Source organism: Myiozetetes cayanensis, unplaced genomic scaffold, assembly GCF_022539395.1.
Source record: "Myiozetetes cayanensis isolate MyiCay16 unplaced genomic scaffold, myiCay2020 scf1, whole genome shotgun sequence".
NCBI classification, from domain to species: domain Eukaryota; kingdom Metazoa; phylum Chordata; class Aves; order Passeriformes; family Tyrannidae; genus Myiozetetes; species Myiozetetes cayanensis.
Genome location: NW_026086604.1, coordinates 98,890,656 through 98,906,063, shown reverse-complemented (window position 1 = coordinate 98,906,063; position 15,408 = coordinate 98,890,656). Strand labels below are relative to the sequence as shown.

Here is a 15,408-nt window from a genome sequence, read left to right as displayed (position 1 = left end):
ATTTCTGGTTGTCCTATGAGTGAATTTTTAGTCTATTTCCAAGTTTCATTTTACCCTGCTTCAACAAGCTGTTTTCCGGACCTAATCTGCAAGCCTGACACGATGCAGATGTGAGCAAGCACATTCCAGCCTCCAGGCAAGTGTGTGGTTCTGGACCCTCTTTTATCCAGCAGCTCAAAATCCAGCCAGTGGGACCGTGCTGCAGCCTCAGGCCCATGCTCACCAACTTACTAGCTTACGCCCCACTTTCAAGCACATAAAAAGGCATGTATTGCCACCATAACAGGCCAGCATTTGTGGTTTTGACCGTCACTAAACACAAAAATAAAATAGACGTATGGAGACATTTCCAGCTGCTCACAGGCAGTCCTAAATGACAGCGAACTGAAGTGGCTGAAGCAGCAACCCTGGATGGGCTGGGCCATGGCCTCATTGCTCCAGCTTCAGGGGGGTGGAACAGATTTCACATCTGTGCTCTGCCAGAGCAAAAGGCCACAATCTCTGCCTGCAAAGACCAGCCAGCAATCTCCCAGGTTTTTCCTTTTAGAGATAAGGACAGTTTTAATTTTAACAGAGATTTGTACAACTATGCCTTAACCAACTCAACCTTGCTACAGAAATAGTCCTGTGTGGGTGCGGAGACTCACTTCTGAAGACAATTACATTAATTATTAGTCACCCTAAAAACTGAGAAAAAATGTGAATCACTCAATCTGAGATTAGAATACATCAGTTGTAAACACTGGGATGAATTGGCTTTGTTGTTACATATATCAACAAGAAAAAAAAGATAATACCACACACACAACAAGGGTCACTGTGCCTGAGGACAAACTGATGGTGTGACCAAATGCAGAGCAGAAGACACAGTCCAACAGACAAAGCTGGGAAAGTCAAAGACTATCACATTAGTTAAAAAAAGGAAACTTCAAACTGAAGAAAACTACACTTTCACTGAAGTAATAAAGCAGCAAGTAGATGTCAACACTGTCCCATTGGCTTTACACAGTCATGCTCTCAAAGGAGGAAGGTAAGCGGGTACCAACACTGAACTGTTCAGTGCTACTGTCTTGACAGATTTACAACAGAAGTCCTTTCAAAGAAGTCATTAACAATTGCAATGAATAATTATAGTAATGCTATCTGCAATAAATTTTTCCTTTGCTGACTTGCTAATTGTTAGAAATTATTTCACTTAGCTGTGTTTCAGGCTCTGTATTGAAGTACACCTCTGCAGTAACCCTCCAATAGTAAAATCTCTGGTATGATTTCTGCTCTTCCTCTGTACTTTATAGCTGGTTGTGTCTTTTTTTAAATTTCAAATTATTTACATTAAAAAAGGCAGATAAGTATACAACCATTACTCCCAGAATTTGGTTTACTAAGCAATCCCTTCAGTATAGGACCATTGTGGATACAGATTATCAAGGATTACCCACACCATTCTGTGGAAGTAGTAACACATACCTGAGAGAAGACTTAAATTTATTAATTGTCCCTTTTTGCTTTAGCAGGAAAAACACTTTATATTTAAAGGTGAGCACATACTGAAATACTGCACTGAGCTGGAGCCTGGGAACCCTGCCTGGCTCTCATCCTGATGGGGCACTGAGAGCATCCCTCAGCTCTGGCATGCTGCTCTCTGGCTTCATCACTTGTGATATTTATTTGTTGTATTTAGTCTCTGTAAGCTGCTGGAGATGCTCCAACACCTGTCATGTTATTAAGATGTATGGGTAATCACTGTTCCTCAAGAAACATTGTTTATAAAATACCATGCCTGCTTAAGGAGGCTTAGTTTAGCTGGACTGGATGGCCTTGCTTAAGAAATTGCAGACATTTTTAAGCTAGGGTTTAGTGGCACAAGAGATCTCAGAATCAGCTTTAAAATACTGTGTTCATACACAGGATCTGTGGGGGCCAGCTGGCACTTTCACTGTGTGGGCTGTTGTCCACTTCCCGCAGCTGGCACAAGGCAGTGTGAATTCTGCATCACATAACCTCTCTAATTTGACAGAGGGGTTGACATATGCCCATACCCAAACTAAATTCCATCCCTCTTGCAAGTTGAGCCAGTGGGGATGACTGCAGAAAGCTGTTTCCTTCTTTTTGTTGAAAATGTGCAGGAAGTCTGGAAAACTAGGCTGAGAAAAAAGGCCACTATCCATCTGCATGTCCAAGGTAGAAGAACACAGAAGGGAAGGGATAAGCAAGCTTATCCCTTATGTTTACAGCTGACAGGTGAGACCACAGGAAAGCTGGAACAAGCTGCTCCCACTGAGTAGCACCTGCACACTGCCTCCTGCCATGGAGGCAAAAGACACGGGTGTGCAGGAAGGACAGTGTCTAGAGCAAAGCAGGTCCCCAAGGAAGGAATAACCACATGGAAGTAGCCATGTGCACACAGTTTATGGACAGTGACCACTGATGAAATACATGCTCAGGCAGCACAACGGATATTTTAATATGACTTTATGGAACTCTGCAATATGCAAGTCACCTCAAAAAGGAGCTGAGGAGCCTCTAAGTATAAAACCAATTTTCTATATAAAATGTATTTGTCATAATTTAGAAATCCAGTATGTAGATCCTTCTCACTGTCAGTTTTAAACCCTGACTGTCTCTTTTGAAAGGTTAGGTACTTTGCTATTTCCAAAGGAAAAAAAATTATTTTTAGTCCAGTAGGAATTTATGTTCATTGGGATTTTTAAGCCAGACAAGTTTTATCTCTAGAAAAATACATTCAGGTCCAAAAGGGAAATCTTGCTCTTTCAGTTTTTCAAGGTATGTATTTTTGGGAGGTGGAAGATAAGAAAGAAATATCCTCTGGCAAGTCAAAAATAGAAGTGGTTGAAACTCGTAAGGAGGCTGGAATGTATGAATATGCCTGATCAACCTGTTTTAATTGGCAAGTGATACTATTCCAGGCATGCTATTCCTGGAACATGGACATTATGTATGTAGCACATTGAAAAAGAAAACTGTGCATGTGAAATACAGAGCTGTTTAATGCACGACATACATATGTACATATATTTATCAACATTCATGCCATACCTAAGTGAATAGATGGTATGGTATGTAAAGGAGAAAGATTATGTGCAAAGGAAAACAAATTTAATTTCCTGTTTCTTCTGAAAATCCCTATAACAAAGGAACTGACCTTTAAAACATGTTGCATCTTAATTCCCAAAGGTAAATGGTGAAATGCCTCGCTTCACCTCCACACAAAAAGAAGAGCAGAGTTAGTGATGCTCCCTTTCATATATTTCAGCCAGCAGCTAATGGCTTTTGACATTTTTCCAATGAAGCATTGTAATGCATCTCCCTCCCTCTATTTCTGAAATGCGATTAACCTTTAAACTAGCTCTCTGTTTCCTCTGCATAGCCTGGATTTGGCACTGCTTGGCCAAAAAGCAAACACTCTGCCATCGCCCTCAGATCTGCGGCTTCATTTCCCTGCACGGTAAACAGCTAACTAATTAAGGAAAGTGTAAAATGAGGAAGTATTCGGCATGTGCTGCACTTTAAACATCATAAGTTGCTCAAGAGCTGGATACAGGGATGGTGAGGGTGCCTGAGATGGGGAGCCAGCGGACATTGATCTCTGGTTCTCCTGCTCTGGGGCACACAGAAGCATCGGCTGCTTCTTGCTGAAGCAGCCGCAAACCTGCAGAGCTGCACTGGGACAGGAGCAGCAGCTCCCACAGACCTCCCACACCTCACACAGTCCCCTAGAGGAAACTGAGAAGGTGATGCACGACCCAGAGCCAGGCAGCCGGGGCCTGAAAAGCAGCCAGAGGGCCCAAGGCATGCTAAAACAAGTGCTTTGGGAACCAGCAGCAATTCTGATGGACTGCTTCTCCTCACTAAACCAGATACCTCCAAGCACAGCATTTTACTGCTAAAAATATTCTGTGCTGTCACTTCCATGCTGGGCATCCCAATATACTTCAAAAGCACTAGAGAGAGAGAGAGAGAGAGAGAGAGAGAGATAAAGAACCACTGCCAGCAAAGAAAGTTATCTTTCAGATGAAAGACAGTATCCAGTTGACAAAAAGCTTGCTGTTCATAAGAGGAATTAGGGAAAATGTTGATTAAGGCCACCCCTCCAAAAGATCTGTAAAAAATGCAATGGGGACTTTAGGTGATGTCAGCAGCCTACACTAAACAAACAGGACCTCCATATTTGAAAGCTTGCCTGAAATTCCCACAGAGAAACAGATAGTTGACAAATCTTCTTCAGAAGGACTGACGGAGTTCAAATTACAAATAGCTAAGGGATCCTTTTGGTCTGCTTGGTTTTACTTAAGAAACAGAAATGAAAAACCTACTCTGCTCTCTCAAACAGTGTTTTACTGATATATACAACCAGCCTATCTTTCCACCTTCTCCATGACTAACCACTACACAATTTAGAATAACCTGTGTTACCTTCAAAGAAACAAATAATTAACAGGAGACGGGAATGCAGTGTCAGTTTAAGTGCCTGATATTGGTACACTATTCCAGTCTCTTATCCATCACTAATTTGATTTAGCACTACATTCTACATAATTTGCTTTCTATCAACTTAATGCAATTATGATGCAAAAATAAAAGCTACACTTCATGTCTTGATCCGTTATGAAAAAGAAATGCTGTACTCCTGAAATTACAGAAGGACTTCCAGTCTTCAGCTGCATAAATTTGCTTTAGTTTGAAATTTAAAAGTGCTTTTGGTCAATATGTATGTCTTTACTATAATATCATACGAAGACAGCTAGTAAAATGCTTTAAAAAATAATTTTCTATACCAAGTTGTTGAGCTGCTTTGCAACTTGCATGGAAAGCTGCTGCAGGAAAGGGATTTTGTAAATCACAGAATCACCGAATTAATTACATTGGAAAGGACCTCTGAGATCATCGAGTCCAACCTACAACCAAACACCACCATGTCAACTAGACCATGGCCCCGAGTGTCATGTCCAGGTGGGTTTTTTTTAAAGACCTCCAGGGATGATGACTCCACCATCTCCCTGGGTAGTCTATTTCAATGTCTAATCATTCCTTCTGTGAAGAAATTCCTCCTAATGTCCAACCTAAACCTCCCCTGGAGCAGCTTGAGACTATGTCCTCTTATCCTCTCCACTTGCTGCCTGGGAGAAGCAGCCAAGCCCCACCTGGCTACAACCTCCTTTCAGGTAGTTGTAGAGAGTGATGAGGTCTCCCCTGAGCCTCCTCTTCTCCTAAACAACTAACTAGGCTAAACAACTTCAGCTCCCTCAGCTGCTCCTCATAGGACTTGTGCTCCAGACCCTTCATAGAATGTCAATAAAATAAAATAAAATTATGTTGCAAGATAATACAAGTGTAAGCCATGGATAAGCTTCTTCTTTCCTATGTTTATTCTCTTAGCACCCAATTTAGTACTTGAAAAAGAATTTAAAGTGATGACAACAACCTCTACAATTCATAAGTGTAGTTTACAGTGAGTTGTGTCAGGCCATGCAAGTGTTTCCTTTTTCAATCCTTTAGCATTGCAAAACCTAGCCCTTGGAAATTGTGCTTCTAAAGAGCTGTACAATACAAGCAGTCATCATTCTGCAGAAGAGGAGCTATTAATGGGAAATATATGCAGAAGATGTAGATACCAATTTCTTATTTACAAAGATATCACAGTAAAAAAAAAATCACAAATAATGGCTATCATTATAGGAGTCAATAGGAACATTTCCATTGACTTCAGCAGCTACATATTAAGCTCCAATGTGGATTGAAACTTCACTGTTAATTCATTTGCCAATTTCTGCTGCAGGCAATGAATATACTACAATTTACAGTTAGCAGCTTTCCTTCTATAACTTCTTAGGGAGAAGAGTGCTGGACAACAAGGGCCTAACCCCCACTGGTGCTGCAAGCTTACTCCTTGATCTAAGAGTTTTGCATATACTTTCTTTTCAAGTACATAAATGGTTCCATTTTAATCCCCCAAAGTTACCCAGTTAAAAAAAATAAATTGGGAGGGAGAAAATGTGAACAATGAGTGGAGAAGTGGGAGGAAGACATGGCAAGAGAAAGACCAAAGCAAAGTAGGGAGATAGAAGAGCATAAATTGTAATAAAACAGAGTTCTCAAAGTTGCAACAATTCTTGGTCACTGAGGGCAGAAGACAGTTGTCCAAAGTAAAACTGCTCTGGGCACACAGAAAGGCAGGCATGGCTGGTTTAAAACCTGAACCACCTAATCTGAAGTAGAAAGAATTATACATTAAACCCAACTAACATGTCAGCCACTCCAAAAATCAAGGAGTTGCAACTTTCAGCAAAACACCTATCTTTGAACATCTAGCTTACTTTCAGAGCCACTTATGACATCATCCTTTACCACTCCAGCAGCCTCCAAATAATGGGAGATACCATTCTCATCTTTCATGGCACCAACACCAATTAAAAAAAGCAAACAACTGCCAGTTACATAGACCCTATTAAGTCTTGGCAATGATATGCCTGTGGGTTTTCAGAAGGCTCTGGATGAACTGTGGATCTGGTCCTTCCTCACTGTCCTGCTTTCCTTGCACTTGAGCTAACCCGCAGAGTCTGAGCTCTGCCACTTGAGAATCTTCCCTCTCCTTCTCTGCAACAGTGGAGCCTTTGGCTAAAAGCAGAGCTGATGGCAATGGGCTCTCTTCTTCTGTGGTGTCCTTGAAGTGTTTGGAAGCTGTGCTCTGGAGCAACTCATCACTCACCTATTTCTCTCCCACAACCACAAATCTTCATCTGAAAAGGTAAAAAGAATGAGGAAAGCAAAGAGTTGAGGCTCAGCAATAACAACTGGCAGAGGCCAAAACCTCCCAGGTAGATGTCAGGTTGCAGTGGGATGGTCACCTGTCCAGTAATACTGGCGTCATTTGGCTCTGCATACATTTAGAAGTGCAACAGTATCCACATAGCTCTGAGTGCTACTTCAGCTATGCCTGTCCCAGCTACAGGCTCTGCTTTAAAGCTCCTGAACTTCCCCATTTATTCTTACCCCTGCAGCAGATGGACCACATCTGGGTTTAAGTACAGCAACAGCTCCACTTCAGCTATGAATTGCACAAACTTCTCTACAATTAGTGACGTCCAGTTTGCACATGTAACTGAAAATGGGAGGGAGGAATCCAAACAAGGATGATCACAATTGCCCCAGTGAAGATACACTACGTGTGGTAAGGTACAACATGGAAGAGTTTTGTTTGTTGGTTTGCTTTGTTTTAATATAACAGTTCCAAAGTTCCCACAGTCAGTGGAAGCCTCCCTATTGACTACAGTGTAATTTGGTAAATGAGGATTAGGAGAGAACAGTGCACCCATGAAATTTGCTGGGAAATATTAAAATAAGACATGCTGCAGGCCTCAGGCAGTATAAAGACATGATATAAAGGGACATCGGAAGATCTGAAATGTGAACGAGGATGACATTTGTCCAGGTTAACAATGTTCATTAAATAGGGGGGAAATAATTTCTAATATTTGAAAAATGGGCTTATAGCACTCTTGAAAGACATAACAGCAGACAGTAAACTAGACAGGAGCTTGTGATTTGATACAGCAGTAAAATACCCCAAGCCAAACACAACTCAGATGTGTGCACTGAAGCACCAAGCAAAGAATCTCTTGTGAATCTGGACTGATTTTATCTGAAAAATGGTATTCAATTATCAACTTATTACAAAGTAGAAGATTTCCTTTGAGGAAAAAAAATGTCTCCAGGGCTGGGGAGATCAATGAGTGAGAAAGGTTACAAAAGGTCTATGCATACACAGTCATTAGGGTAGTTGTGGAGGGCAGCATGCGAATATTCCAGTGTTATGAACAGTGGATTTAAGTGTTATGAACACTAAGGAGTGGGAATGATTTAGTTCTAAAACAGAAAACTAAGAGAAGAAAAACATATGCTGAACCTTCAAAATCCACATGGCTGGCTTGGCAACCTCTACAAAACAAATCTTTCTGCTTTAAGCCTTATCCTGCCAAGAATTTGATGTCTATGCAGTCCACTGTTTGTGCTGTGATTGATTCTATCCAGTCAACAGTCTGAATGTGCTACATGAATTATGCTTCTTTTGAAGTACTGAGGAACATGGCATTTGGTGCACCAATATTCCTCACTGACTGATTTCTTCAGAAACAGCAGGTGATCATTACTGACTTCATTGTCAGCCTGGGCTACACTGTGGTATAGGCCATCCCTGCACAGAGACAGTTTCATCCACGGGCATAAGGACCCTGGAAATCACTGAGAAGGCATGGAGCCGTTGTACACCCTGTCTGCACTCTTTTCCTCTCTTGACATTCAGCATGACAGCTGAAGCGGAAAACTTCTCCACCCATTCACCTAGAAAGAGCTGCATAAGACCACAGCTGTTATTTTATGGAGAAATAATAAATGAAAATGGGAATCTTTTGGCACACAGTAAACACCTCAACCACATACTAAATATGTTTAAGGAAAAGAACTGGCAATCTGCAGGCTTCTTTACCATGAGTTCCCTGAAAGACTGTAAAGCACACCACCACTACACTAACCCCTCTACAGAAGTTTTTTGGTGCATTCCTACTAACAACATTAACACCACACAAATGAAACAAGTGAAGCTTGGAAGCACTGAGAGGAAGGATGTGCCAGAAGCCATATTTGCTGGGAATATGCATTTAAGTGTTAACTGTATCTACTTGTAAAGGGGTGAAACAGATGCAAAACCTAATTGTTTTCATGTTGCACTTGGTGCCTCTGGAAACAGCATATCCTGGTTTCACCTGCCTGAAGTGGTTCACCAGATACAGAAACCAGGAAAGGCAAAAAGTGACTCAGGCTGATAAGTCACTCTCACTGGATCGAAGAGCTGCCAGGTTAGAACAAAGAACTGATATCACTGCACTAATATATCTGCCAAGGCGCGTGACACCTGATACCCTCTCTGTTCAGCCTTTGTGCAGGCTTTCTATTGTTGTTTTTTTTTTTTTTATTACAGGTTTGCTCCTCTGACACTTTTTGTTCCTGAAATAAATAGTGCTGTGCCTAGTGAAAGCTGTCTGGCCACTGGGCGCCTCTGTTGGTGTTTTACAGGGGGAGCAGAATTGCAGGTGTCAAACGAAACTTAACTTGCAGAGGTGATCACAGCCTGGCAAGAGACCCAACTACAAGATGACCTACTGAGGAGAAGCCCTAAGACCAGAGAGAGGTTCTCTTCCAAAGGACTGGAAAGATGGGTAACCCCAGGGCACAACACATCCATTTATTCTAAGCAGACACATTGGAAAGAGTTTTGTTTTATAGATGGCAATATCTGAAGCAGAGAGTTGGAGCAACCATCCAAACACACAGAGAGTGCCTGAGTTGGGGATTAGAGCCATAACATAGGCACTCACAACTCCTAGCCTTATAAAAACTTTACTGTGTCTAACATTTTCCAACTCTGCTGGCAACATGTGACACTTTATGCTTGTATGTAGAAGATGTTTGGTAAAATAGTTGTACAAACAAGTTCTGATCCAAGTCTGATGGCAGAAAAATGTAGATTTTTCCACTTGTCCCAGTGGCCAATACAGCAACACAGATCATCTAAGCCTAACATCAACCCAGAAAGTGTTTAAACAACTATTTCAGTGTTTATTAACCAACACCTATTAGATTTGTCAAATTATGGTGAATTGCCTTTTTAGGAGAGAAACACCACCACAGGATGAAACAGAGGAGGGAAAAATTTTTAAAGCTAAACTTCTGTCACTAATTGGGTCAAGACATTCCTACTCATATAAATTTCAGAGGAACTAGTCTGTCAAAAGCCAAATATGGACAGGAAATTGGACTGAAGAAATTTTTAATAAATAGCTGTTATTAATGTTTTACTTTCAAAGAAAGAAAGAGGGAAAGAAAGAAAGAGAGAGGGAAAGAAAGAAAGAGAGAGGGAAAGAAAGAAAGAGGGAAAGAAAGAAAGAGGGAAAGAAAGAAAGAGGGAAAGAAAGAAAGCGAGAGGGAAAGAAAGAAAGCGAGAGGGAAAGAAAGAAAGAGAGAGGGAAAGAAAGAAAGAGAGAGGGAAAGAAAGAAAGAGAGAGGGAAAGAAAGAAAGAGGGAAAGAAAGAAAGAGAGAGGGAAAGAAAGAAAGGAAGTCTACTTCATATGGGTGAGAAAAGTATAATATTACCCCGATAAACACCCAGCATCAGTGTCCACAGACACTGGAGCAAAAGATTTTTTTCAGAAGTCTGGTTTAAACAATTCTCACTAGCTCCTCTACATCAGATATGGAGGTGATGACAGAAGTGAAATCTAGTAGCAGCTAAAATGCTACTGCAGTAATTATAAGATAGCCCTTTATCTACAAGCAGCTGCCAGCAGTCCATATTAATTTATCTAAGAGGCTTCATACTGTAGCAAATAGCAATAGCAAATGAGATAACAGAGACAGAGAAAGCCTTGAGATAAATAACTGCAAATATTCCATCTGCTTCACAGTAGCCACTAAAAGAGAGTCCTTTTTTAAAAAAATATACAAACACTCTATCTTTGTTATTCATAACCTTGTTTTAGTTTCACTTTTTTTCACAGTGGGCATTTTCTTTACAAATAGTTTTTCTACAAATAAAACTTAAATTCCAGAGACTTTTAAATAGCAACAGAGCTTTTGAATTTCTTTTTGGGTGTATACATGTATTTTTGTTTTGGGGTATGTTTCTGATGTTCATAATACTACAGTTCTTTTGAGAGAAGGCAAATGCACATTTCAGGTGAGTTGTTACAGAATTTACAGGTTCCTCTGCTTTGCTCAGAGCTGAGAGATAGTATATACAAGGGGAAGTTAGAACAGAGTTAAACCTTAGAAGAAATTAAATGTAATTCCTACTCTGGAAGGCACAGAATGCCTTAAACACCTAGAAATTATTTTTTTCCCAATTCATGTATTTTTTCTGTCATCTCACCATGGTTAATCTTAAAATGCACTGAAGTAATAACATCTATATTTTAAGAGAGTCAACACTACTATTTGCCCTCCAACTAAGGAGTTTTTCTATGGTCCTTCATCAAAATTGTGTATGTCTGCACAGATTTTTTTCAAGAAGCTACAGGGTGGATATACTCAACACTATTTTTTGCCATGACCACCATTTTTTACACTGTTTTACAAGAGATTGACTGGCTGCCTAGTCCATTTTCTGAGGCCATGAGCAAAAGTTACTTCTGATAACCAATGTCAAATCCAGCTTCTACCAGCTTCTGCAGATACCCTGTGATAAAAAGGGCTGTGTCTCCTTCACGTGAAGAGCAATCAGACAGAATTTCCAGACTCCCTTAACTCTTCCTTCAGGCTACTTTAACGATTGAATAGCAACCCCAAAATCCCCTACAGTGTCAAAACATATGAGCTACATGATTTTTGCTCTTCTTTTTTGAAATCTTTTTGTATCATCTATATTTCCCCAAACATGGAACACCTTTATTCTGAAGCCTGCAGTTTATTAGGTATCATCAAAATTTTAGTGATGGCAGTGGTGGTGAGAACAGACTAAGTTTTATGCATTTCAAAACCAACACACATACAAAATTATTTGGAGATATTTCCTACAATACTACCATGTCAGTGATTAAACTCCTCTAAGGTGAGAACTGCCTTCTGTTCTGCCTTTGTCTAGTCCCTTCCTGGGATAACCAAGACAAATAACTAACACCAACTCTAATGCTTCCAAACTAAGGTTTAAAGACAATCCACAACAAGGATGCAAATAATTTCCCATGTTCTCGTGACTCCCCACAGCATTAAATAGTGCTACATTCAAACCTTTCAGCTTAAATTTCACCAACCCAAACAGTCACCAAAAGGATTGGGCTGTATCCACAATCTGGCTGTGAGACAAACACTACAATGACCAGCAGCAATGCAAGAGTTAACAGTGTTGCCATACAAGTGGTAATAATAGGCTTCAACACTAATCCTCTCCTGAGCAGACTGGGAAAAGCTCATAGTTTCTTTGGTTCTCTTGTTCCAGCCTGGCTGCTAATTTAAAACATAGCTGTATATCAGTTTACATTGTGAAGGTCATACCCACAAGGCCAGAAACATTCCTTGTCTAAACAGGAGCGCAGGCTCATAAAATCTGTGCAAATGCACACACAAATCTAAGCTATTAGGGTTGTCTGGATCTCTCACCCCTATGGATTGGTCACAAACAGGATGCATCAGCACTTTAATTCAGGTCAGAAGTGTGCCTCTGTAACAACCCTTCCCATTGTCTCTAGTTTCAGCCACACCAATTCAGTCCTGTCCTGATGAAGCTAAACTGAAAGATGCACTACAGCAGACTCAAGGGCATTCAGTTTGCCAGACAGCCTGTTCTAAAGCCAATCCTTCATCAGATGTTTGCTTCTACAGAGCCATTCCTACAGGTTTGCCCTACTTTGTAAAACTGGATACAGCCACAGTGCCAATTACATTCATAGATTCTGTCTTCCATGTCAAACTAACACCAACATCCAACTGATCTTCAGATGTTCTTTAAGGGGAACCAAAACTCCTCTTACATGGGGTTTGCAGTGGTAGGAGGAAGGGAAAGGAAGACAAAAAGGGAATGAGGGGTGCTGCTGCCTGATATTTCCTCAGTTATTTTGACTGGGAATCTTAGAGCATGGAAACAAAACACGTTCAAAGCCATCAAGTGTCAACTATTGGTTTCTTGGGGACTGGACACACTATTCATTTTTCATTTGGCATTGGAGTTCTTGGAACGAGCCATCAAATATAATCAAAATCAACAGGCATTCAGCCAGCAGGGGCAAGGATACACTTCAAAACCTGCACTTGGAATTTACTGGGGTGTCTGGGAATGTATCCTGTTTGATGCAGTAAATTAAGCAGGAGTACTAGGGTGTGTTTTTATTTTTCCCAATTAAAAGTCAATGTATTCAGGTTGCCTATCAAAAAAAGAACAACAACTTAGAACGTGTCTTCACAGCCCCGGATGCAACATCTGAGCTATGAAGCCCGGCTGAACAAGTTCCGTCAGTATGAAACAGCTCCATGCAGACTACCAGAAGGTATGCTTTGCCTCTTTCTACAATACATTCACAAATTGCCTGCACTGCCACAGAATAGGCTCCCAGTATTTCTTAGTGTCCAATACTGGGAGCTCCTGTGTCTTCTCATCTGTTCCAGTACAACACTCCACTTCAATTTTAACTGTAAACACAAATAATATTCTGTTAAGGTCAATGAACCAGACTGCTTTCAAGGCATCTGTTTGAAATCCAGTCTCTGCTTTTTTCCTAAAAGATTTAAATTTCAGAAGCCTACTTTTATTTTCAAAGCAGGGTATTTTTTAAGGTTACTCATGGGAACAACTACTGCAGCCTGGCTTATGGTAACCTTCACTCCTTTCCCTCCATGTCCTAAATAAACACCCTTGTGTACCCCTTCTTCCAATCTCCTCAATATCCTGAACTTATTTTCCAATGCCTAACACCCTGTCACCAGTGTTCTTCTATATGTTCAGACCTCCTACCCAGTACCCTCTCAGACATCCCCTACGTCACTAAGATTTGTGTTCCCAACATCTTCAGCACGTGATGTCAAGCCATCTGGTTTTACCCACTAAAGCACTTCAGTAACACTGTGGCTCACTAAGATGTCCCCTTTGACTGCTCCAAAAGCCCATCTCACAGCATCATACGCTTTATCTGGGTTTGGTTCACTATCTGAGCAAGATGATGTAGTGCTGTTGCAACTACAACTGCTGGGCACACCTTCCTAAGCAAAGTGTTTTACCAACATTTCCTTTGTAGGGGCACCAGCTGTCAAGTCACTGGTTTTCAAGAAATACTTTAGAACTGCAGTTTATTAAGACCCCCTAATACATAGAGGAATGTGTCTGAAACTGATTCATTATGTTCAAAATTTACCAGAGGGCAAAGAGTTAACACAGACTCCAGTCTCAGCAGCAGGACTATTTCCATAGGAACCAAACCAGCTTAAAAAAAAAAAAAAGGCAAATTTTATACTGAAGTGGAACAATCAGGTAAAAGTGAATTGAAACCATTTCTTATTACTCTTATGGGGTTGGATTTAGTAGATGGAGTTGCCAAAAATATGCTAATGTCCATGGCTCAATAGAGCTTGCAATATACAATAAAAGGGAAAAAAGCACAAAACTTTCTGGGACAACTCCAGACTGCCTCAGTCTATAATTATTGTTCATATCTAAATATCCTGCGGCTATAGAGAAAAAGGCATTTTTGCAAGGTTTTTAAATTATTCATATTGTTGACTCGTAATCTGTCACAGGTTACTAAAGGACTCTCAAGAGTAAACACTGAAAATATTTTATGCCTTTATATGGGAGGTATTTTCCCAACATCCAAATGGCTTTAAAATTAATTTATCTTGAAATGTCAAGAAACCATCAACAGAAAGCCTTTTCATATCTTTGCTAGAGAAAAAGTAAGTGCAAGGACGGCAACCAGCAATTCAAGAGCAGAAAAAATTCTTTTAATATGTAAACCCACTTAAAGACTACACTTAAGGGAGCTGTATCAGCTCATCATCACCATTAGCCCATAGTACCCAAATGCCTACAGCTACAAAAATCAGGAAGAAACCCAAAGGGGAAGGGGTAAGGGGGACTCACCTATGAGATACATGCCAATCCAGTCCCCTGCATCCACTTCCTCTTTTATATCCCAGTATATCACTAGGTCCTGCGAATGCCCAATGGAGTAGTAGGAGCTGCTGACCATCAGGGTGGACCGGCTGTCTGAAGTGACAAGGTCCGTGTCACTGGTAGACCTAGGAATGGTGACTGTCTCATGGGAATTGTTCCTGATGTCCATGTTATGGAACTGGTCAGGGTTATAGCTGTATCTGAGAGGCTCTTTGCACCGGCGCCGATTTTGTGAGTTTCTAGATGGAGACGCCATGGCTGCCAGGCCCAGGAACCTGTTTTGGTACAGATTCTGCAAAGAAAAAAAGAAAGGACAGCATTTACAGTATTATTCATTTTTCAGTGATATCAAAGCTCAGGAAAAGTAGTACGTTATAATGAGAAAGTTGCAGATCTTTTTCCATTTGCCATTGCAAAAAGAGACATGAAAAGAGGTAGCAGGAAACACAGTGCTAACTCGGCTCCTACTCTGTAATTTGTACCATGAAAACAAGTGTAAAAGCAAGCTCTGCATCACCAGGCTCAGCCACAATTGGCAGTGTGTAGAGATTAATAGGAGCTGGCTTCCTCCATGTTAATGCACATATCCAGACACAAACATCGGGAATATCAAACAGCTAGAGAGCCATCCTCTTTTAACATCAGGAGATAGTCTTCTCACTTCTGACACCCGCAGTTAAGTCTTATCCCCAGTAATTCTTGTTACATTTACAGAGGAATCTTTAAGGTGTAGTCA

The 15,408-nt window shown here is 40.7% G+C and overlaps 2 protein-coding genes across 12 annotated transcripts in view; one reads left to right on the top strand and one right to left on the bottom strand.

Annotated features, from left to right (window-relative positions):
- EGFR (epidermal growth factor receptor) overlaps positions 1-15,408 on the top strand; it is a 1,326,436-nt gene that overhangs the window by 623,284 nt on the left and 687,744 nt on the right. The window lies entirely within an intron of this gene.
- The window catches only part of HECW1 (HECT, C2 and WW domain containing E3 ubiquitin protein ligase 1), a 255,066-nt gene that overhangs the window by 157,531 nt on the left and 82,127 nt on the right, over positions 1-15,408 (bottom strand). For all 11 annotated transcript variants that reach the window (XR_007630633.1, XM_050330117.1, XM_050330094.1 and 8 more), the window contains one exon: positions 14,640-14,964. Coding sequence is in view for 10 of the 11 variants with exons in the window: in XM_050330117.1 (XP_050186074.1) it covers positions 14,640-14,964 (325 nt within the window). In the remaining variant the exon portion in view is untranslated. The remainder of the gene's footprint in view (positions 1-14,639; positions 14,965-15,408) is intronic.